At 49.5% G+C, this 24133-nt stretch overlaps 1 protein-coding gene across 4 annotated transcripts in view; it reads right to left on the bottom strand.

The window, feature by feature from the left end:
* Positions 1-24133, bottom strand: part of ABCC1 (ATP binding cassette subfamily C member 1 (ABCC1 blood group)) — a 193624-nt gene that overhangs the window by 18796 nt on the left and 150695 nt on the right. For all 4 annotated transcript variants that reach the window (XR_012429506.1, XM_074028316.1, XM_065536819.2 and 1 more), the window contains 5 exons: positions 19416-19506; positions 16644-16779; positions 11936-12143; positions 8075-8385; positions 1093-1292 (listed from right to left, as the gene is read on the bottom strand). Coding sequence is in view for 3 of the 4 variants with exons in the window: in XM_074028316.1 (XP_073884417.1) it covers positions 1093-1292; positions 8075-8385; positions 11936-12143; positions 16644-16779; positions 19416-19506 (946 nt within the window). In the remaining variant the exon portion in view is untranslated. The remainder of the gene's footprint in view (positions 1-1092; positions 1293-8074; positions 8386-11935; positions 12144-16643; positions 16780-19415; positions 19507-24133) is intronic.

The following is a 24133-nucleotide window of genomic DNA, read 5'->3' as shown; positions in this document are numbered from 1 at the left end:
AACTTCTGCCTCTTTTGGATTGATGCTATTATCTGTGATCCGCAAGCTGTCAATCTCCCACCCCCTTCTCCTTTTTTTTGTTTTTCCAGAGACAGGATCTCATTCTGTCGCCCAGGCTGGAGTGCAGTGGTGCAATCATAGCTCAATGCATCTTTGAACTCCTGGGCTCAAACGATCCTCCAGCCTCAGCCTCTCGAGAAGCTAGGACTACAGGCACACACCACCATGACAGGCTACTTTTTTTTTTTTGAGACTGAGTCTCGCTCTGTCGCCCAGGCTGGAGTGCGGTGGCCAGATCTCAGTTCACTGCAAGCTCTGCCTCCCGGGTTTATGCCATTCTCCTGCCTCAGCTGCCCGAGTAGCTGGGACTACAGGCGCCCACCACCTCGCCGGGCTAGTTTTTTGTATTTTTTAGTAGAGACGGAGTTTCACTGGGTTAGCCAGGATGGTCTCCATCTCCTGACCTTGTGATCCACCCGTCTCGGCCTCCCAAAGTGCTGGGATTTCAGGCTTGAGCCACTGCGCCCGGCCCTTTTTTTTTTTTTAAGAGAGATGGGGGTCTTGCTATGTTGCCCAGGCTGGCCTGGAATCTCTGGCCTTAAGGGATCCTCCTGCCTCCGCCTCCCAAAGTACTGAGATTATAGGCGTGAGCCATGACATCTGGCCCACAAGATGACAATCTCATATGGTTCAGTTTAGTATTAGTAAATTGCTTCTGACACACTTCACCCAGGGGTGCATGACCACCCCCAGACAGGAACAGCAGCATGAAGATTCTCAATAGCAGAGTCTGTCGCTGACAGTCTTGCGTCACTAGGACGACAGTTAATGGGAAGCACCTGCAGGGCTTTCTGACTCCAGAACAACTGTGTCCCTGCATTTAAATGCCCCAGGCACTGCATGTCTACAGTGCTGCTCTCTACCCTTAATGATTCATCACTCCTCTGCGCTCATCAAGGCCTCTCCACCCTTTCTGCAAAGGCCCAGGTTTGGCTTTGTACCCAGCTGAAGATACGAGGAAGAGATCTAGGCAAAGGCACAAGGTGCTAAGGCGGCCTCCTCCGCCTCCTCCTGTGGGCCCACCATGCCCACCTGTTGGCCACGATGCTAGGGTAATAGGCCTTCTGGTTCTCGTCCACCTTCAGGTCACTCTGGTGAATGAAGCGCTCCTGCTCCTCGAAGGCTCGAATGACGCTGACCCCCAGCAAGGTCTCGTTGAAATGGGAATAGACTGGGGAGCGGCTGACGGACTCGAGGCGCTTCAGCTGCCGGGAGGAGGCCACGTAGAACCTCTGGAGTAGAGAACAGATGCGGGGAGTTGATGAAGGTTCCCTCATCCCATCCTCCCAGGGCACGGCTGTGCTGGACAAAGTCTAGACATCACCGAAGCCTCCAGGAAGCAAAATGTTAGAGCCGGGCTGCTCTCACAGGGGTGCCCATGCACCTGGTGAAGCACAGGGATAGCACCAATGACAAGGATGGTGACGATTAATAGCTCATGCTTATACAAAGACTACTGCTCCAGGCATAGTTCTAAGCATTTTTACAAACATCAGTTCATTCAATCCTCACAAAAAACCTACGAGGTGCTCATTCCTATATATGATGAGTAAACTAAGGCACAAAGAAGCTCGTTAATCTCCTCCCCAAGGTGACGTGGCTAGCAAGGGGGCAGAGCTGGGATTCAAACCCAGGACATCTGGACTGCAAAGGGCTAACCTCTACCCTGTACTGCCTCTCTGAAGCCTTCCACCTCTAGGGCTTTCTAGAACCAGCAGTGTGGTTTTGGGGATAGGCTTTGAGGTCAACGAGACCTCAGTTCAAATCCTGACTCAACTACTGACTGGCAATATAAACACGGCTAACACTTTATTTCTCTAAGCCTCAGTTTCCTCATCTGTAAAATGGGAACAACAAGGCTTGCTTGGCCAGGTGTGGTGGCTTATGCTTGTAATACCCACACTTCAGGAGGCAGAGGCGGGACATCACTTGAGGTCAGGAGTTTGAGATCAGCCCAGGCACATGGCAAAACGCCATCTCTACAAAAACAAAAAATTATTAAAAAAAAAAAAAACCCACAAGGCTTGCTTCACAGGGTCATTGTGAGGGTGACATGTAAGAATTACAGTCTTACATGTGATGTATATTTGCGTGGCTACATTATTTCATAAATCATCTAGATATACATGATGTCACTAAGCACAGTGCCTGGTAATATTAGGTTGAACCATAAGAAATGGCTGTTTCTATAGATAAGAAATGAATATTAGCAATTTCATATAGTTTGACCTAACAGTAAGCACTCAGTTAGCTGGTGACTACGGTTAAGTGACAGAATTCCACCTGCTGATCACATCCCCTCAGGGGTGACTGTGTCCCTGCAATGGCCGGTTCTGGGACACTCAGCCCAGCTGAGATGCCCATGAAGATGAGGTCAATCTTGTCACCCTCCTCCTTCGATGGCCTCCCAGTGCTCTTAGAGTTGCCAACCACGCTTCCCTCAACTCATCTTGTCCTGTAACTCTCCCCTTCCTTTCCTGTACACAGGCCGCCTGTCCCTACCACCATTCCTGTCCCATCCAGGCCATTCCTCATCACCCAGCAGATGGTAGCACAAATGTCACTTCCTAGGGAAGCCCTTCCCATCCTCCAACATGAGCACCATCTCCGGGCTTCAGTGTCCCACCTCCTGGGCTACGATGATACGTTTCACAAGCAGCTCCACCCACCCTCGCCGGGAGATGCCTCATCTGCTCTGCCTGCCCCAACCTGGGCATTTAGCCAGTGCCAGGCACCAAGAGCCGCCCGCTAAGTCTCATTAGATTCAGAACAAAAGCCAGCCACCCTCTGGAAGCTTTGTGGAGCTGTGGATCAGAGGCTGCACCAGCCATTTGAGGACACCACACTCTCCTAGACTAGGTTTTCTCATCTATGCAAAAGGAATTGGTGAGCTCAGGGTTCCCGATTCCAAAAGGTGCCTACAATTGCTTATCGACAGCAGAGCTGGGAAAACTAATACAGGGTTGCTAGGAACTCAGCCTCCCTGCGTCCTGCCCTGCGCCAGGTGTACTGGGCTGCTTTGGGGCACAGTCCAACAGAGAGCATCAACAGCAGCAGGTGGCTTTTACGAGGCCTCTGTGGTTGGCAGCTTCTTTCCGGGTGGCGGCACAGGCATTAATTGGAACCACAGATGGAGAGCCTCCTGAGGCCCTAGAAGCTCTGTAAGTGAACCCAGGCACCACACAACCCCACGCAGTCTCAGAATAGCTGTTCCGCCAATTCCTGGAATGTGGATCAGATATAATTTCTTCTCCAGCTGTTCCCACCGCCTCCCATGAAATCCAGACCCCTCTGCGCGGCTGAAGGCCCAGGTGGTTCTGCCCCATCTTACCCTGGACCACATCTCCTTCCTCTCTCATTGGCTTGCCTTCTGAACAGTCCAGATGTAAATCGCTCTGAAGGGTGTTACCTGTTCAATTTCCTCCACTTGCCGCTGCCTCTGAACCTTATTTACTGGAAAAATCTAACCTGAGATGAATATTTGTTCAGGAATGATCTGATAATTTTTTTAGTTTTTAAGACAGAGTCTTGCTGTGTCACCCAGGCTGGAGTGCAGTGGCATAATCTCGGCTCATTGCAACCTCTGCCTCCCAGGTTCAAGCAATTCTCCTGCCTCAGCCTCCTGAGTAGCTGGGATTGCAGGCGCCCACCACCGCACCTGGCTAATTTTTGTATTTTTAGTAGAGACGGAGTTTCACCATGTTGGCCAGGCTGGTCTCAAACTCCTGACCTCAGGTGATCCACCCGCCCCGCTGATCTCATGTTTTTTTGAGACAACTTGCTCTGTCACCAAGGCTGAAGTGCAGTGGCACAATGTCACCTCACTGCAACCTTCACCTCCCAGGCTCAAGTGACCCTTCCACCTCAGCCTCTCAAGTAGGTGGGACTACAGGTGCATGCCGCCACACCCAGCTAATTTTTATATTTTCGGTAGAGATCAGGTATTCCCATTTTGCTCAGGCTGGTCTCGAACTCCTGCGCCCAAGCGATCCTCCCGCCTCGGCCTCCCAAAGTGCTGAGATGACAGGCATAAGCCACCTCACCCGACCAAACTTCATGTAAATGAAATCTCAAAGTACCTACTCTTTTGCGTCTGGCTTCTTTTGATCACTGTAATTATCTGTGAGATAAACCCAAACTGTTGTGTATTAGCATTCCATTCCTTTTTACTACTCGGCCATAGATTGTATAATTATATCACAATTTATTTCTCCACAGTCCTGTTAACGGACATTTGAGCTGTTTCCAGTTTGGGCCGATTATGAATCAAGATGCTGAGAATATTCTAAGCACTGCCTTTGCTTTTTTTTTTTTTCCCATATACACTTAAGAATGAGACTGCCTGGTGAGAGGATAAATGTACGTTTAGCCAAAAGCCATTAAAAAATTTACTATCCTATAATCTTGACCCTTAAAAAGAGGATGTTTTCATGTATCCACCTCCCTTCCAGTCCTGCCCACACACATTATACATTTTATCTCAGTGATGACAGCGCACATACAACTTGGTCCTTTGCTGAAATCATTTCCTTTGTTGTTGAAAAATAAAATCCTTGGTGTTCCAACAGCTGTGTCTTCTAATTATCCCTGCTCAAAGCCACATTGTTCCACTGTGTACCCCTGCTCAAAGTCACATCGCTCCACGGTGTCCCCAAGGTCCTGCTATTGGCAGACATTTAAGTTGCCCTCAACATTGCATTTGGCCTGTTTTGGAGTCTTCTTTTTGAGTCTTTCAGGAAATTTTCCAGCTGGCGTATGAACATAGATAACATTTTTAGTAAATGAAAAAAAAAAAAAAAAAAAAAAAAGCTGGCACCAATTTCAAGGGGATATAATGAGACTCCGGGAACTGGACCTACTCTCTGATTCCATCACTGTTTGTTCTCATCAATCATTGGGCCACAGTGTAGTGGTGCGCAGGGGCCGGCTGACTGAACCAAGGCCCCCTGGATGCCACCTGAACAGCTGTGCAGCATGATTTGAAATATGCCATACCTCATGGTTTCTTACTCTTGTTTTGCTTTGCAGCTGGAATGCTCCCATCTAAACAACCCATCCCTACTGGCAACCGTGCTGCAGTTAATCTTTTAGGGGTAAGTAACGGCACAGTTTGGGAAATGGAGAGACTTGAGGTTGCACTCTCAGCTCTCCCACTTAGCACGATGTTCCACCTGTCAATTGAAAACATGATCTGTCCTGCGATATGCTAAGAAACCACATGTGTTTAAAGAACAAAGAACATATAACCGTTTCTGCAGAAGGGATGCAGCAGAGATGACTGACTGCCTACACAATTTCTCCTTCTTTCCCAACAGAAACTTCTTTATTTTTCTGAGACAGAGTCTCGCTCTGTCACCCAGGCTGGAGTGCAGTGGCGCAATCTTGACTCACTGCAACCTCCGCCTCCCGGGTTCAAGCAATCTCCTGTCTCAGCCTTCCGAGTAGCTGGGATTACAGGCACATGCCATCACACCTGGCTAATTTTTGTATTTTTAGTAGAGACAGGGTTTCATCATATTGGTCAGGCTGGTCTCAAACTCCTGACTTCAGGTGATCCACCCGCCTCAGCCTCCCAAAGGGCTAGAACTACAGGCGTGAGCCACCACGCCCAGGCCCAACAGAAACTTCTTGTTGGGAAGTGCTATGTGCCCAGCTGAAACATGACACTTCCCAGGGTCCCTTGTGAATACAGCTGGTCCCATGACTAAGTTCTGGACAATTAGATGTACAGGTGTCCCTCTGATCCAAGGTTTCGCTTTCCACGGCTATATGGTTTGGCTGTGTCCCCACCCACATCTCATCCTGAATTATAGTTCCGTTAATCCCCATGTGTCATCGGAGGGACCAGCTGGAGATAACTGAATCATAGGGGCAGTTTCCCCCAACCTGTTCGCATGATAGTGAGTTAGTTCTCACAAGATCTGATGGTTTTATAGGGGAGCTCCCTGACTTCGTGGCGCCCTCATTCTTCTTCCTGACGCCATGTGAAGGAGGACATGTTTGCTTCTCCTTCTGCCATGGCCTCCTCAGCCGTGCGGAACTGTGAGTCAATCGCATCTTTTTCTTCAATAAATTACCCAGTATTGAGTATTTCTTCACAGCAGCATGAGGATAAACTAATACACATGGTTTTGGTTATCCATGGTCAACTGCGATCGAAAAACAGTAAATGAAATGAAATAAATGAAAAATTTCAGAAATAAATAATGTGTAAGTTTTAAATTGTGCACCCTTCTGAGTAGTGTGATGAAATCTCCCCCAGTCCCATCTGGGGTGTGAATCATCCCTTTGTCCAGCGGATCCACGCTGCAGACCCTCCCTGCCAGTTTAGTCACTTAACAGCCATATCCGTTATCAGACTGACTGCCATGGTACTGTGGGGCTTATGTGTAAGTAACCCGAATTTTCTCAATAATGCTCCTGGCTGGGCACAGTGGCTCATGCCTGTAATCCCAGCACTCTGGGAGGCTGAGGCGGGCGGATCACTTGGGGTCAGGAGTTTGAGACCAGCTTGGCCAACATGGTGAAACTCCGTCTCTACTAAAAATACAAAAACTAGCTGGGTGTGGCACATGCCTGTAATCCCAGCTACTTGGGAGGCTGAGGCAAGAGAATCGCTTGAACATGGGAGGCGGATGTTGCAGTGAGCCAAGATTCCACCACTGCACTCCAGCCTGGAAGACACAGCTAGACTCTGTCTCAAAAAAAAATAATAATAATAATAAAAATAACGCCTCTAAAGTGCAGGAGTAGTGATACTGGCATATTGCTATAACTGTTCTATTTTATTATAAATCACTGCTATTAATCTCTTATTATGCCAAATTTATAAATGAAATTTTATCATAGGTATGTATGTACAGGAAAAAAAACAGTATATGTAGGATTCAATACCATCTGCGGTTTCAGGCATCCATTAGGAGGGGTCTTAGAATGTGTGCCTGCAGAGGAGAATGGCGTGAACCCGGGAGGCGGAGCTTGCAGTGAGCTGAGATCCGGCCACTGCACTCCAGCCTGGGCAACAGAGCGAGACTCCGTCTCAAAAAAAAAAAGAAAAAAAAAAAAAGAATGTGTGCCTGCAGATAAGGGAGTAGTGCTGATTCAGCACCCAAATGCTCCCTTGCCCTACTTCCCTTCCTTGGTCTCACTGACTGAAATATAGATATAATGGCTGGAGCTCCAGCAGCAACCTTGGACCATGAGGCCAACTTAAGAATGAAAGGCTTGTATAAATATGGTAAGATTATTAAAATGTTTAAATAAAAGCAGGTATCTGGGATATTTAACTCATGAAGCTGCCATACCAGCCCTGAGCAGCCTACCTCTAAATTTCCATTATGACAGAGAAAAAGAAACATCTGTCTTATTTAAGCTGCTATTATTCATGTTTTTTCTTTAGTTCCTGTCTCCTGCAGGAGGCTTAGGAACTAAAGAATTTTATACTTGAAGAAATTTTAGGCTGGGCGCAGTGGCTCACACCTGTAATCCCAACACTTTGGGAGGTCGACGTGGGCAGATCACCTGAGGTCAGGACTTTGAGACCAACCTGGCCAACATTGGTGAAACCCCGTCTCTACCAAAAATACAAAAATTAGCCAGCTGTGGTGGTGCGTGCCTGTTAACTCGGGAGGCTGAGGCAGGGGAATCACTTGAACTGGGAGATGGAGGTTGCAGTAAGCCAAGATTGCGCCACTGCACTCCAGCCTGGGCGACAGAGAGAGACTCTGTCTCAAAAAAAAAAAAAAAAAGAAATTTTAATAATGAAGTTGTCTTTATAGCAATAGGTTTTGTTTCCTTTTTGAACTGACAGGTGGAAAAATAAAACTTAGGAAAAAAGTGCATTTTGTTATTGTGAGCAAAAAAACAATTTACGTATTCGAAACTGACAAAAACAAATCTACATGCTTCAAAAGCACCACACTGGGGATATGGTGAGATAAAACGAGGCTTTAGGAAACACTGGTGTATAATGCACAGTAGGGCTTGTCCTGAACACTAAGACTTCACCCCTTACCTGGACGAAGAAGTAGATGAGGCCAAGGGGCGGGATGATGATCGCGGCGATGGGCGTGGCCAGCAGGATAACGATGCAGGCACCGATGACGTTGAACAGGGAGCCCATGAACATCTTGATGACCTCCGGGATCATGGAGTCCACCGTGTCCAGCTCCTTGGAGAAGCGGTTCACCAGGTTCCCACTGGGGGTCCGCTCAAAGAAGCTCATGGGTGACCGCAGGATGCTGTGCAGCAGGTCCACGTGCAGATAGCGGGAAGCCAAGATGCCCCCGATGGACACAGCCATGGAGTAACCAAACACGGCGATCCCTGCAGACACTTGGAGTTAAACTCTACAATGCGGAGGAGGAGCTGACCAGGCACTGCAGGGAGGAGTGGCCCTGCGGACGAGGCAGGCCTGGACTCCCAACTTCGAACAATGATAATAATGAGGAACCACACATGGGGTCTCACACCTGTAATCCCAGCACTTTGGGAGGCCAAGGCGGGTGGATCACTTGAGGTCAGGAGATCGAGACCAACCTGGCTGACACAGTGAAACCCCATCTCTACTAAAAATACAAAAATTAACCAGGCATGGTGGCAGGCGCCTAATCCCAGCTACTCGGGAGGATGAGGCAAGCGAATCGCTTGAATCCGGGAGGTGGAGGTTGCAGTGAGCTGAGACTGCGTCACTCCACTCCAACATGGGCGACACAGTGAGACTCCATTTCAAAAAAAAAAAAAAAAATAATAATAATAATAATAATAATAATAATAGGCCGGGCGCGGTGGCTCAAGCCTGTAATCCCAGCACTTTGGGAGGCCGAGACGGGTGATCACAAGGTCAGGAGATCGAGACCATCCTGGCGAACACGGTGAAACCCCGTCTCTACTAAAAAATACAAAAAACTAGTCGGGCGCGGTGGCGGGCGCCTGTAGTCCCAGCTACTCGGGAGGCTGAGGCAGGAGAATGGCGTGAACCCGGGAGGCGGAGCTTGCAGTGAGCTGAGATCCGGCCACTGCACTCCAGCCTGGGCGACAGAGCGAGACTCCGTCTCAAAAAAAAAAAAAAAAAATAATAATAATAATAATAATAATGATGATGATAATGATGATGGTGGTGGCTATTATTCGGAGGGTACTTCCTATGTGCTAAGCACTGTGCTGGGTTTTACATGTAACTAATTTTTATGATGACTCCGAATAACTTCTATTACTACTCAATTTACAGATAAGAAAACTGAAGTCCAGATAAGTGAATGCCTTTGCCCTTACTATACTGTGCCTATCAGAGGCAGAAATGGGATATTAATCCAGACAGCCTGCTCTTAATCCACACGCCATACTCCTCTAGACCAGGGGTCCCCAACCCCGGGGCCACAGATTGGCAGCAGTCCATGACCTGCCAGGAACCAGGCCCCACAGCAGGAGGTGAGCGGTGGGCAAGTGAGCTGATATCATCACCTCAGCTCTGTCTCCTGTGAGCTCAGCAGTGGCATTAGATCCTCCTAGTAGTGCAAACCCTACCGTGACCTGTGCACGCAAGGGACCTAGGTTGTGGGCTTCTTATGATAATCTAACTAATGCCTGATGATCTAAGGTGGAACAGCTTCATCCCGAAATCATTCCCCACCCTTTCCATGAAACCAGTCCCTAGTGCCAAAAAGGCTGGGGATCACTGCTTTAGAACAGTGTTATCTAAGATGATTTTCTGAAATGATGGAAATGATGGCTACTGAGCACTTGAAACCTGTCTAGTCTCATCGAATAAATCTTTAATTTTATTTTTCTTTTGAGAGGGGGTCTCTCCCATCCTGTCACCCAGGGTGGAGTGCAGGGCTGTGATCATGGCTCACAGAAGCCTCGACCTCCTGGGCTCAAGCAATCCTCCCACCTCAGCCTCCTGAGTAGCAGGGATTACAGGCATGTGCCACCATGCCCAGCGAATTTTTGTACTTTTGTAGAGACAGGGTTTTACCATGTTTCCCAGGTTGGTCTTGAACCCCTGGACTAAGCGATCCACCCACCTTGGCCTTCCAAAGTGCTGGGATTACAGGCGTGAGCTATTGCCCCGGCCTTTATTTAATTTTAACAATTGAAATTAAAATAGCCACCTGTGTCTTGCAACTACTGCACCAGACAGCACAGCTCTGGAACAGACATTGTTGCTGTGTGAGTTCAGGTAATACCACACCCTCTCTGTTCTCTATCTTCCCTCAATTATAATTTGTAGGCCACAGTCCTTTCCGCTAATGGCAAGGAAAGGGGAGGGTAGGGATTGAGAGAGTCAAGGAATCCACGTGTGCTCTGCTATCAGCAGGTCTTCCCAAAGCCGCCTCCTGGAGATCTTGAGACACTGGTGGTTCTCTCAAACAATGCACAGGAGGCCACTGCGCGTTCCAGAGCAGCAACTCCTAGGAACAGAGGCCTCTGTCTCGGCCTCTTTATAGGAAGACACCCAACAGGCAGGGGCTCAAGTGACAGGCTCTGAAGCCAATGCTGCCAAATCCCATCTCTGCCACTTACCAGCTATGGGACCTTCTATAGGTTGCTGAATCTCTCAGTTTCCTCATCTGTACAATGGGACAATGACGCTAACCTCAGAGCACTGTGAAATGTAAAGTCCCCACTTGGCAATGTGCCTGGCATACAGGAAGTGCTCAAATGTGTCAGGACTATCCATTTACTGTGAATATATCATATGGACCATACATGTGTATTTGCAAACACAGCTCACATACTGCATAGCACAGTGGATAACAGCGTGAGCTCCTGAGCCAGACTGCCTTGTTCAATGCCAATACTGCCATGTATTAGCTGTGTGACTTTCAGCAACTCACTCAACCTCTCTGGGCCTCAATTTCTGTATCTCCAAAATGGGGGAAATATTAACTCCTACCTCACAGGACTGCTGCAGGGATAAAATAAGTTAAAACACGTGGAAGTGTTTAGAACACAGCCAAGCACCAAGAAAACGCTCCGTAAACACCAGCTGTTATTATCAACGCTGCTGCACTTGAGGACTCCCATAGAACCACACAGACCGGTATAGAGCAGGGGATTTTGTTTGTTTTTTGAGACAGGGTCTTGCTCTGTCGCCCAGGCTGGAGTGCAGTGGTGCAATCACAGGTCGAACTGTAGGCTCAAACTCCTGGGCTCAAGTAATCTTCTGACCTCAGCTGCCCAAGTAGCTGAGACTACAGGCACATACCACCACGTGCACCTGTAGTTTATTTTATTTACCTATTTTTTTACTTATCTATTTTTTCTAGAGATAGGGTCTCACACTATGTTGCCCAGGCTGGTCTCAAACATCTGGCCTCAAGCGATCCTCCGACTTCAGCCTCCCAAAGCGTGGGATTACAGGTGTGAGTCACCATGCCTGGCCAACAGCAGGGTTTCTCAATCTTGTGACAACCAAAAGCATCTCCAGATATTGTCAAACATCCCTGGGGGACAACACTGCCCATAATTGCGAATTACTAGTATGAGCCAATTTCCGCCCTCGTTCAGCAGGCAAAAGTCCACAAATGAGACCTCACAGAAGCTCTGTCACCCTTACAAAGCAAATAGGGTCACGGGGGTCCTTCCCAACCCACAGTGCTTCCAGTGGCCTCTGTTCTCAATTGTCCTCATCTGTAAAATGGGCACACTGGAGCACTCCTCCCATCTACCACCAAGGCCCATATGAACAAAGCACTCAAACACTGACTCTACAAATATCTGAGTGTCTACTGCCTGACAGCTACTGTTCCTCTGGGTTTGGCTTGGTTTGGGGTCCCACAAAACCCTGAGGACTCTAAGGATCCATTTCTGTAATTAGACAAAGTCACAACAGGGGCCCAAATCGGGCGGGGTGGGAGACAGTGGCACCCACCTTGCGAAATGCCCAGGGCTCCATAGACGCTCAGCCGGACCTTCGTGTGCTCCTGGGTCCCGTTGACTATGGGGTCATCAGTCCAGAGGCTGAGCCAATAGTTGGAAGCCAGCGCGGCCACATGGTTACATATGAAAAGGAAGATGCTGAGAAAGGAGATGAAGAGTCCGATGGCCTTCATGTAGTCCCAGTACACGGAAAGTTTGACCTGGAGACCATGGGAGATAAGGCAGCTTAGCACACGCATGCACCCCGCCCCAGCCCCACAAGCTCAGGGACTTCAGCAGCACTGCGCCACCCAGCTGCCTGTCTTTGCTCCTACCTAGAACACCCTCCCCTCTAGCTATTCGACAAAGTCAGCAGTAAACAAAGTCAAGGGCCAGCCACCGTGGCTCACACATGTAATCCCAACACTTTGGGAGGCTGAGGCGGGCAGATCAACTGAGGTAGAGAGTTCGAGACCAGTCTGGCCAATATGGCAAAACCCCGCCTCTACTGAAAATACAAAAAATTAGCCGGGTGTGGTGGTGGGCACCTGTCATCCCAGCTAATGGTGAGCCTGAGGCAGGAGAATTGCTTTAACCCAGGAGGCAGAGGTTGCAGCAGTGAGCCAAGATTGCCCCACTGCACTCCAGCCTGAGTGACCAAGTGACACTCCAGCTCAAAAAGAAAAAAAAAAAAACCAGGGTCTCTGCCCTCATGCATGGAGCTTCCAGTCGCATGGTGAGATTGGCTCCCATCAAATCATCCCAGATAAATGCATCATCACAGAGAAGGGCCGTAAACGGCGCACAATTCCACGTGAGTATAAAAGTGGACATCCTGACCTAATGCCGTCTAGAGAGGTATTGGTGGAGGTTTCTTCAAGGAAGTGACATTGAAGAGTTAAACCAAGGCCAGGTGCAGTGGCTCATGCCTGTAATCCCAGCACTTCGGGAGGCCGAGGCAGGTGGATCACCTGAGATCAGCAATTTGAGACCAGCCTGGCCAACATGACGAAATCCCTTCCCTACTAAAATACAAAAACTAGCCGGTCCTGTTGGCAGGCACATGTAATCTCAGCTACTCGGGAGGCTGAGGCAGGAGAATCGCTTGAGCCTGGGAGGCGGAGGTTGCAGTGAGCCGAGACTGCGCCACTGCACTCCAGCCTGGGCGACACAGAGAGACTCTATCTCTAAAAAATAAAAACAATAAAGGGTATTGGCTGGGCAGGGTGGCTCATTCCTATAATCCCAGCACTTTGGGAGGCTGAGGCCGGTGGATCACCTGAGGTCAGGAGTCCGAGACCAGCCTGGCCAATGTGACGAAACCTTGTCTCTGCATAAAACACAAAAATCAGTCGGACATGGGGCACGTGCCTGCAGTCCCAGCTACTCAGGAGGAGGCTAAGGCACAACAGTCGTTTGAACATAGAGGCGGAGGCTGCAGTGAGCCAAAGTTGCGCCACTGCACACCAGCCTGGGTGACAGAGGGAGACACTGCCTCCAGGAAAAAAAAAAAAAAGGAGTTAAACCATCTGAAAATGGAAAAAAGGTGGCAGAACCAGCACGTGCAAAAGCCCTGAGGTAGGAGGGAACACAGCGCAGCTGGGGAACTGAGAGAAGGCACTGGTGGCTGGAGCCAAATCACGGAGCAGCAACGAACAAGAGGTTGAAGACATGGGTCGCAGTCAGACCACACATGGCATGGGAGACTCGGGTCAGGATTCCAACTTTTATGCCAAGACTGACAGAAAGCAGAAGCCACCAATGAGCTTTAAGCAATGTGTGACATGTTGCCTGGCAACCAAGGCCAAGTGTCACCTCCACACCCCAACTGGGCCAGCCTCCCCCAATTCCTGTCCCTCTGAGCACAGAACACCGTCTCACCCACCTTCCCAGTGTCCAGCTCGCTCCGGAGGCGAAGCTGCCAGTTTCTTTCCCTCCTGTATTCCCTGTGGCGCCCAGCATGGGTCTAAACAAATCAGTCTAGCCTCCTGACATGACAGACAGGGCACTCTGCTTTAGGCCGGCCCCTGCCTAAACCACCTGGCTTGGTTTCAAGAAATTCCAGCGATCTTTACCCGTGTCTGTGCTCACTGTCATTTCAAGCTTTTCATGCTGAATTTTGGGTCATAAAAATCATCTGGAAACTGGGCGTGGTGGCTCACACCTATAATGCCAGCACTTTGGGAGGCCAAGGCAGGAGAATCACTTGAGCCCAGGAGTTCGAGACCAGGCTGGGAAACACGGTAGGAGCCTGTCTCTACAAAAAAGTTTAAAATTAGCTAGGTGTGGTGGTCCACCCCATAGTCCCAGGTACTCAGGAAGCTGAGCCAGGAGGATCTCCTGAATCCAGAAGCTTCAGGCTGCAGTGAACACTGGTCACACCACTGCACTCCAGCCTGAGCGACACAGTGAGGCCCTGGCCCCCACCAGAAAAAAAACCAAGAATCATCTGACCCTACGGTCTAGCTGAAAGGTAACAGGTGAAAGATAACAGGTCTGGTGTGTACCTGATTGCTTCCTTTTGAGTTTTCAAGTTTCCATTCTGGAAAATGAAATATGTGGGTGAGGAGACAGGTCATAATTGAGAATGTGTTTACTTCACCACTTGGCTTCATCATATGCAGCCAAGCTGCTGCCGTCCCTGAAATTAGCCTACAGCGTTCGGGAACCTCTTTCTCATGAGCAATGGAATGTGGCGGGCTCGGGGGTCACAAATGACAAGTGTGCGGCCAGGTGGGGTGGCTCACATCTGTAATCCCAGTACTTTGGGAAGCAGGCAAGTCACTTGAGCCCAGGAGTTCAAGACCAGCCCGGGAAATAGGGTGAAACCTCATCTCTACAAAAAATAAAGAAAATTAGTCAAGCATGGTGGTGCACACATGTAGTCCCAGCTACTCGGGAGGCTGAGGTGGGAGAATCACTTGAATCTGGGAGGTGGAGGCTGCGGTAAGCCATGATTGTGCCACTGCACTCCATCCTGGGTGACAGAGTCAGACCCCGTCTCAGAAAAAAAAAAGAAAACAAATTAAAAAAAAAAAAAAAAAAGGCCAGGCACCGTGTCTCACGCCTGTAATCCCAGCACCAGCATTTTGGGAGGCTGAGGCGGGCGGATCACGAGGTCAGAAGTTTGAGACCAGCCTGGCCAACATAGTGAAACCCCATCTCTACCAAAAATACAAAAATCAGCTGGGCATGGTGGCGCATGCCTGTAGTCCCAGTTACTAGGGAGGCTGAGGCAGGAGAATCACTTGAACCCGGGAGGCGGAGGTTGCAGTGAGCTCAGATTACGCCATGGCACTCCAGCGTCTCAAATAAAAAAAAAAAAAAAAAGAAAGTAATGATGAGCATGTTGTGCCTGGCTCCACTCCTGGTCCAACTTTGACAAGTTATAAGCCCCCTGGCTTTGGTGTTCCTTGAATATAAAATCGGAGTTAAGTGAGGATTAAATGGGCCTGGCATCTCTGGCCCTTCCTTCCCATGTTCTATGATTTGGGGTAATTTCTTTGGCTTCCTGGAGGGTCACTAAGGGTAAGGCGGGAGAGGACACCACAGTCACCTCTGCCCCTTGTTATGGTCCTGACTGTGATGACAAGTTAAGAAGCCAGGAACAGACAGTCCTGGGAAGTTCTGGACACATCCGGGCGGATCTAAGAAAAGGTGCCCCAACCTCACTCCCCCGCTACCACCTTTCATGGGATTTTTTGTTTTTCTTTATCTGCATGCTTATTTTTTACCTACTTTAAAAATTCAATTCCCTTTTTTAAAAAAAAAAAAAAACATAACCACATGTATTTTTAAAAATAAACTTTGGATCACCACCACAAATGGAGAATTATTAACATTTGCCCAAAATAGACGATCTTTAAAAACAATAAAACAGGAGCTCAAAACCCGGTCTCCTTGTTACGAAGAGAGGCTAGTGGTTGTTAGGTACTGAAGGCAGGGTAGGACTCAATTGAGACTTTCTCAGGGACGTAATCATTAGGACCAAATGGGAAATAAAAAATAAGCAGGGCGCAGTGCTCACGCCTCTAATCCCAGCACTTGGGGAGGCCAAGGTGGGTGGATCACCTGAGGTCAGGAGTTCAAGGCCAGCTGGACCAACATGGTGAAACCCTAAAAACACAAAAATTAGCTGGGCAAGGTAGCAAGTGTTTGTAATCCCAGCTACTCAGGAGGCTGAGGCAGGAAAATTGCTTGAACCCAGGAGGCAGAGGTTGTAGTGAGCCGAGATCGCACCACTGCACTCCAGCCATGGCGACAGTGAGACTCTGTTTCAGAAAAAAAAAAAAAAAAGAAAAGGAAAAAAAAGAAATGTAACAAACATTCATCTGTCATTTAATGTGTCTGTGCACAACCGGAAACCATCTCATGCACAACTGAACCCCACATTGCAGGAAGCCCTGATTTAAAGCATCCGGCTTGCCTCTAGCTAACGAGACCCCGTGAGCTGCTCAGGCAGTCAGTAGAGCAGAGACTACAAGCACCAACGCTGGAGTCTGCCAGGGTTCAAATCCCGGTTCTGCCGCTGACCAGCAGTGACCTTGGGGCAGTCACTTAGCCTCTCCCGCCTCAGTTTCTGGCGCTGTAAACAGTACCTTCAGAGGTGTGTTGTGATGGACACGTGAGTTCACACAGACAAGGCACTTTGCACAGTGCCAATGCACAGCGGGCGCTCTGTCAACTCCAGCCACCATCATCATTTAAGGAGCGAATCTCACCTGCCCTGTCTGCGCCTTGTCAGCCTCCATTAGCTTCCATGTCTCCTCCTTCTTGGCCCCATCTTTCTGCAGTTCTGCGGTGCTGTTGTGTTGCCTGCTGACGTCCCCGCTGTAGGAGGAGGAGCTGCTGAGCTGTCTGGAGAAGCAAAGCACAGGGGTGTCAACGGCACGGATGCCTTGGGCAGGGTTGAAGGGCTCCCTGCTGGGGCTGCTATTGTGGGTCTGAACCATGGCATAAGAGACGGAGTGTTTCCACACGCACACGTGTAAACATATATATGAACACGTGCACATGTGCATCACACCCCACCATGTCGTTCCCCAGGGTTCCAGGTCCCCAGAGAAAGGCAGTGTCTCAGGCAGGAATGAGACCTGTGGGAAACTGTGATGATCTCTGGGAGGCTGCAAAAAACCCATGACCACTGGTAGGCAAAAAGTGCGTGCTTGCCTTTTTTTTTTTTTTTTTTTAGATCAATTCTAATTGATCTCAAAACAAACAAACAAACAAACCGCCAATAAAAGATAAAACAGGGCGCATCACAGATCATTTTTCAAACATGAAAAAGATTCAAAATGTAACACATGATGAAAAACACAGAGAAAAGTACCCAGCGAGTTCAATTTTCTAGTTTTACAAATGTGGCGGGGGTTGGGGAAGGAACTTGCCCTGGCTGCTCCTTCACAGAAGCGTGTTACTCAGAAAGTACTATTCGGCCAGGTGCAGTGGCTCCCACCTGTAATCCCTGCACTTTGGGAGGCCAAGGTGGGTGGATCACTTGAGGCCAGGAGTTCAAGACTAGCCTGGCCAAAATGGTGAAACCCCATCTCTACTAAAAATACAAAAATTAGCCGGGCATGGTGGCGCGTGCCCGTAGTCCCAGCTACTCGGGACACTGAGGCAGGAGAATCGCTTGAATCTCAGAGACAGAAGTTGCAGTGAGCCATGATTGCGCCACTGCACTCCAGCGTCAGCGACAGAGTAAGACCCTGCCTCAAATTAAAAAAAAAAAAAAGCACTTTTTGCACATCAGTGGTCATCAGCTTTATGCAGACCCCCAGAGATGATCACAGATTGCACTGCCGCCAATTTAGTGTTCAGTGGCTGAGACTGCGCCAGTGCACACTGTACTCTAGCCTGGGTGACAAAGGGAGACTCCATGTCAAAAAAAAGAAAGAAAGAAAGAAAGAAATTATGGAGGCCATGCAAAACACAGCTGTGGCTCATTGCCATAGAAATTTCTATACCTTTCTCTACCTACTTATCTCCTGCACAAGATTACAAGCTACCTGAGGTCAGGAGCCCCATGTGAGTCAGCCCTGCACCCCCAGAACTGTGTTCCCTGAAAATACTTCCTGCAGACTGAATAAACCTCCAGCACCTCCCCTCTTTGAACTAGGGCCTGGGGGTGAGTAACCTTTCCGTACCCACAAGATCTGTGCAACGGTCTTTGGTTAAGGCCAAGTGAGGAGGAAGTGGCCCTCAAATCCAAAAGCAAGAGTGAGTTTTCAGGGAGCAGAGGGAAGAATCAGAACCAACTCTGGATGGAATCTAGAATTCAGATGGGGAGCTGGGGCTTCCTGCTTCATGACGTAGGACTTCACAAGTCACACACCTTGGACAGAAAATCTTATATCCTTCTACACTCATGCACTGTCTGGAGCCTCCCACTACAATTTAGGCTGTGTCAGATGATAACAATGGCACAAGTGACATCTACCAAGTGTTTGTCTGTTCCAGGCACAGTGCGAGGCTGCATCGTCTTTGCTCTCTCCTGATCCCTATAGCAACTGCAGGTCCCCGATCCTTTCTCAAATCTCTGGGGTCAGGTATGTTTAAGCTCTGACTTTGTCAAGTTTTGTTGTTGCTGTTGTTTTGCTGTTTTCTGGGTTTTGTTTGTTTTTGTTTTTTGAGACGGAGTCTCGCTCTGTCACCCAGGCTGCAGTGCTATGGTGCGATCTCGGCTCACTGCAACCTCCACCTCCCGGGTTCAAGTGATTCTCATGCCTCAGCCTCCCGAGTAGCTGGGACTACAGGCATGCACCACCATGCCTGACTAATTTTTTTATCTTTGGTAGACACAGGGTTTCATCATGCTGGCCAAGCTGGTCTTGGACTCCTGTCCTCAGGTGATCCGCCCACCTCAGTCTCCCAAAATGCTGGGATTATAGGCGTAAGCCACCATGCCTGGCCAACTTAGCCAATTTTTAAAAACTAGTATGGTTAACATACTGCATATGGTATAAATCCCCGAGGATCTAAGGAAACCCTCTATAATCAAACGCAAACATACTTCCTTTTTTGTAGAGATGGGGTCTTGCTGTATTGCCCAGTGTGGTCTCAAACTCCTGGCGTCAAGCGATCCTTCTGCCTCAACCTCCCAAAATGCTGAGATTACAAGCATAAGCCACCATACCTGGCCTTGAGACAGTTTTAAATCGAATGCTGCTTCATAAAGCCTGAACCTTCCAGGCCCCACCAAGGGATCTGAGCAAAGACTCACGCCATGTAGGGAACATGAGTGTCAGAAGTGGGGACAGATGGTTAAATCATGAGGACTGTGTGTGTCGTGCCACCTGGCAAGAAGAGTGTCACATTCCTTCTTTGGGCCTCTGTGCTCTGAAAAGCAAGGTCTTTGGAGGATTTGGGAGGGGAGGCAGAAAGACCAGGACTTCCAGGACCCCAGGGGGCCGAGGCCTTTCTTCTGTCCCTCCACTTGTCCTCCCGCTGACAGGGCAGGGTCCTCGGGTTGGGGCCACCCTCCCCGCTCTTACCTCTGCAGTTGCTTCCCTGCACTGTCTGTCACCAGCATGCCATTCTCCATTTGCTTTGCTTCCTTCCCTGGACCGCTGATGCCCGTGACCCCTGGCAGAAGAGAGACAAAGGGGGCAAGTGGGGTTACATAAGCCAGATGCTAAAACCAAGGGCAAGAAACACCAGCCACTACAGGGAGGAGACAGCAGAGCACCTGGCCGCCAGGATGATCGGAAATAGGAGACCTGCTCTGCAGAGGCCACGGACAGGCTGTCTGGTTGTGGGGCAGGTGGTATTTGGGGTTCAGTCCCTCGGGGCAGAGACAGTGCTTCGCAACTGTGCAAAGGGCTCCATCCACTGAGGGAACTGGGCCTGAGCCAGCATCCTGTGACAGCAGCAATGGGTAAAACGCAGCCCAGAAAACAGTAGCTCTGCTGTGTTAAACTCACTTCCTAGGACCAGGATGCAAGGAACCACACCAGGGAAAGGGCATAGCCCCCTGATTCCCAAGCACTGCAAGAAGAGGTGATACTCAAAATAGATAACCAAATTGACAAGGGCATCAGCCAACAGGCAGAGGCCCAGAGACCCCTGTAGTGCCAGAAGTTAACCCTTCAGTTCCCAGACCACACAGAGGTCCCAAGAGTTCAGGGTAAAAGGTACCTGGGGCAGTGGCTGTCTCCACAGTAATAAGAAAGTATTTCAACATTTGAACAACTGGGGAACCGAGTTCTGTCAACAACCAGGTGAGCTTCAAAGTGGACCCTTCCCTGGTTGAGTCTTCAGATGAGACCCCAGCCCTGGCAGATGCCTTGGTTGCAGACTTAAGGAAGGACACTGATAAGGACACCAAGGGACACGGCAGCTGGATATCTGCCCTGATCCCAGTAAGAATTCACCTGGCATCAATAATAATCACCGGAACATCAACAATGACAATGACAGCCAACATTTATCAAGTGCGCTCGGGCATCGTGCTGTGTCAAAACAGATCCTATCTCTTTCCCGGTTCACAGTAACTCAGTGAGGATGATGACTACTGCCCCCACTCTGCACTGACTGCCTCATTCTTTGGTGCCAGGAGAGAAAGCAGCACAATGTAAGGCATGAGAGGGCTGACCCCAGAAGAGGTGGGAGAGGACCCAAGACAAAAGACACAAAAGGGATAGATATGCAGCCAGCAGCATGGTCAGGGTGACCCTGGGAACATGCTAGGGTGACCCTGGGAACACACTCAGGTGACACAAATAAAAACAGAGCTAAAAAATGCAAAGTCTCCCAGAAACAGCCACGCCTGGAGACACAGACACGCCTGGAAGGGAAGAGGGGGCTGCAGAGATCATTCCTGGACTCAGGGAGGCGCTCCATGCCAGGGATTCTCAGTCTTGGTTGTAAATGAGTCACAGGGGGCTTTATGAATGAACAGGTGGCGGTTGGGCATGGTGGCTCACACCTGTAATCCCCAGCACTCTCGAGGCCGAGGTGGGCGGATCACTTGAGGCCAGGAGTTCGAGACCAGCCTGGCCAACATGGAAAAACCCCAACTCTATTCTAAAAACACAAAAATTAGCTGGGTGTGGTGGTGCGCACCTGTAATCCCAGCTACTCGGGAGGCTGAGGCACTAGAATTGCTTGAACCCAGGAGGCAGAGGTTGTAGTGAGCTGAGATCGTGCCACTGCATTCCAGCCTGGGTGACAGAGCAAGACTCTGTCTCAAAAAAAAAAAATAAAATAAAACAAAAATTAAAAAAGAAACCTAAGAAACATTAATAAAAGAAAAAAAATTAAAATTAAAAAATAGGCAGGTGCCCTCGTGTCTAGCCCAGTCCCTGCGGTGACTCTGAATTAGAGCACGCTCCATCAACTGTGATGTGTGGGAAGTGCTCTCTCATTTCCTGGCTGTGCGCCTTGGGGAAATGATAAACTTCTCTGAGCCTCATCTTCCACATCTGCAAAACAGGAACAGCAGCAGACCCAACCCTCATTCGTGAGAGGATGAAACGAGATCGCACGCAGGGCCTGGCACGGCGAGTGTTCAGTGATGGCAGCCCCTTAAACACGTTCTCCAGAGAACTACAGGCATAGCCAGGAACTGAGAACCTCTGCTTTAAACATTCCCTTTAATGTCAGCATCTGTTTTGTTTTGTCTAAACTAACTAAACACTAAATTAAGAAAACAAACAAAGCACAAATAGCCACATCACCCAGGAAGGAAGAGTGACACCAAGCAGGACTTCCCAGGCAGCCAGTTCTCACACACATGCGTAACACTGGGAACCGGCCACGCTCTTAACCATCTTTCTTTGTGCAGGAATGAGAATGTTCCAGAACACTCCCAGGGACCTCCATCCGGAGGTTGCATGCCGCAGAGAGCCCCCTCCTCCTACCAGCAGCCTCAGGCCGCCCTCCTGTAAGCCTCAGCCTTCACTTCTCCTGTTCCTCACTGACCACCAGGGTCAGTTGCGAGCTTCTGCAAGAATGCAGTGCTCGCTAAGGTTGCAGTGGCCTGCTATGGCAGTCTCACCCTCTCAACCCACCAATTAGCCTACAGGTTGAACTGGGCAGCTGGAAAATTCCACTCTGCATGGGGGAGGACCGAGCGCCTAAGAGGAGGAATCTGAACATCGGTTAGTCCACCATCCTGTCAGCCTTTGTTTTCTTTTTCTTGTCTTGAGACAGGGTCTTCTCTGTCGCCCAGGCTGGAGTGCAGAGGTGCGATCTTGGCTCACTGCAACCTCTGCCTCTTGGGTTCAATTGATCCTACCACCTCAGTCTCCCAGGAAGCTGGGATTACAGGCACATACCACTGCGTCCGGCTAATTCTTTTGTATTTCTAGTAGAGACGGGGTTTCACCATGTTGGCCAGGCTGGTCTCAAACTCCTGACCTCAGGTGATCCAACCACCTTGGCCTTCCAGACTGCTGGGATTACAGGTGTGAGCCACTGCTCCTGGCCCCCTGTTGGCCTTTTGAAGGAATCAGCTCTCCCTCTTCCTACAGCCTTGGTGGGCCTGTCAATCAGGGTGCCTCAGATTCCCCCAGCCAAGGTGGACAGTGTCCGAGATTGCCCCATGAAAGCCCCTCTCCCAGGACTTGAACCCTCATCAGTGGTCTACAAGGACCAAAGACAGTTCATCTGTCCTAAAAGAGTCTGTCTGGTCCCGGAGTCCCCATTTCCTGAGTTCTACTGGCTCGGTTCTGCCTTTGATTCATGAGTTACCCGGTATCCTTCCAGGAAACAGTCTTTTTGTTTAAGGTGGCCAGATTCAGCTTCTGTTGCTTTTTTAAAAAAAAGCCCTTGGCTGGGACCCTTAGCCACACACTGCCGAAGGCAGGAGGGACGGGTCCACTCTGGCCACTGGAATTCCTCTAGGTGACACCCCTCCTCAGGGCCCTCCACCACCACCTGCTGCAGCTCCCCACAGGCGCGGATCACCCTGCATCGTCTGGGCCCATGTGTGTCTTGACTGTGCCCCAGGATGCATGGGTGGCAGCTCACAATCAAACTGTTGCCATTTATTGTCTATCCACTGTGTGCCAGGCACTTCATAAGCACGGTCCCCTCGAGGCGTGCTGGCCATGGTAACGTGACACATGAAACAGTAAAGCTTAGTCAAGGTCACCAGCGACAATAAAGGGATCTGGGGACTCAGGCCGTATCCCCCAGTGCCAGCCTCAAAGCCAGACACACAGGAAGTACCCAGTAAATGTGTGCTAAGTGAACCAATGAACAACCGGGGGAGTGAAAACCCAGACATCTGACGACACCTCCTCAGACATGCAGCGACGGTCTCGGCCCGTCTCTGGCCTCATTCGATGAGCAGAGTCAACTCCAACCCAGGCAGTACTGACCTGCTTCCTCCTCGTCCATCACTTCGCTGCCTGGGAATTCAGAAGACCCAAGATGTTGTTAAGAAGCAAAGCAAAACTCCCACCCTAAGCCCCTAACTAACTAAGTGAAGGGGCTGTCTTTTCTAAAGGGGGAGGGGCAAGAATGGCTGAAGGGTCTGCTCCATTTGTGCCTCAGTTTCCCCAACCCACACATGCTGGGTGGATCTGGGACAAGCACACTGCCGAAGACCAACCCCTTTCTCCAAAGTCATAACTGTGTTGGGTTTTTGTTTGTTGGAGACGGAGTTTCACTCTTTAGCCCAGGCTGGAGTGAAGTGGCGTGATCTCGGCTCACTGTAACCTCTGCTGCCCAGGTTCAAGCAGTTCTCTAGCCTCAGCCTCCCAAGCAGCTGGGATACAGGTGCCTGCCACCACACCTGGCTAATTTTTGTATTTTTAGTAGAGACGGGACTTTGCCATGTTGGCCAGGCTGTTCTCAAACTCCTGACCTCAGCTGATAGACCTGCCTTGGCCTCCCAAAGTTCTAGGAATACAGGCATGAGCCACAAAGTCATAACTGTGTTTAACCATAAATAGAGCTAAACAAATAATGCAGACCAACCTTCAGTCTTCACACCTGTTTTTATAGCAGGAGAGGGAAAGAAAGTATTAAGAGTAGGCAGGCCAGGCAATGACATTGGGAGGTAGCATGGGACCATTACTCCCACCAATAAATGGTTCATTTAGCACACATTTACTGGGTACTTACTGTCTGCCCTCAACCCCTTTGAGGACAGACATTGCTTATGACAAGGGCTGGCCCCACACAGAGCCAGATGCACATGTACCCAAGAGGAGAAGAGCAGCTGACTTAGCCCAGATATCATCCTGGACCCTCCCAGGCTGCG

The sequence above is a fragment of the Macaca fascicularis genome, chromosome 20 (assembly GCF_037993035.2).
Source record: "Macaca fascicularis isolate 582-1 chromosome 20, T2T-MFA8v1.1".
Classification (NCBI taxonomy): Eukaryota; Metazoa; Chordata; class Mammalia; order Primates; family Cercopithecidae; genus Macaca; species Macaca fascicularis.
The sequence above is the reverse complement of the archived record's forward strand: the minus strand, read 5'-3'. Positions and strand labels throughout refer to the sequence as shown.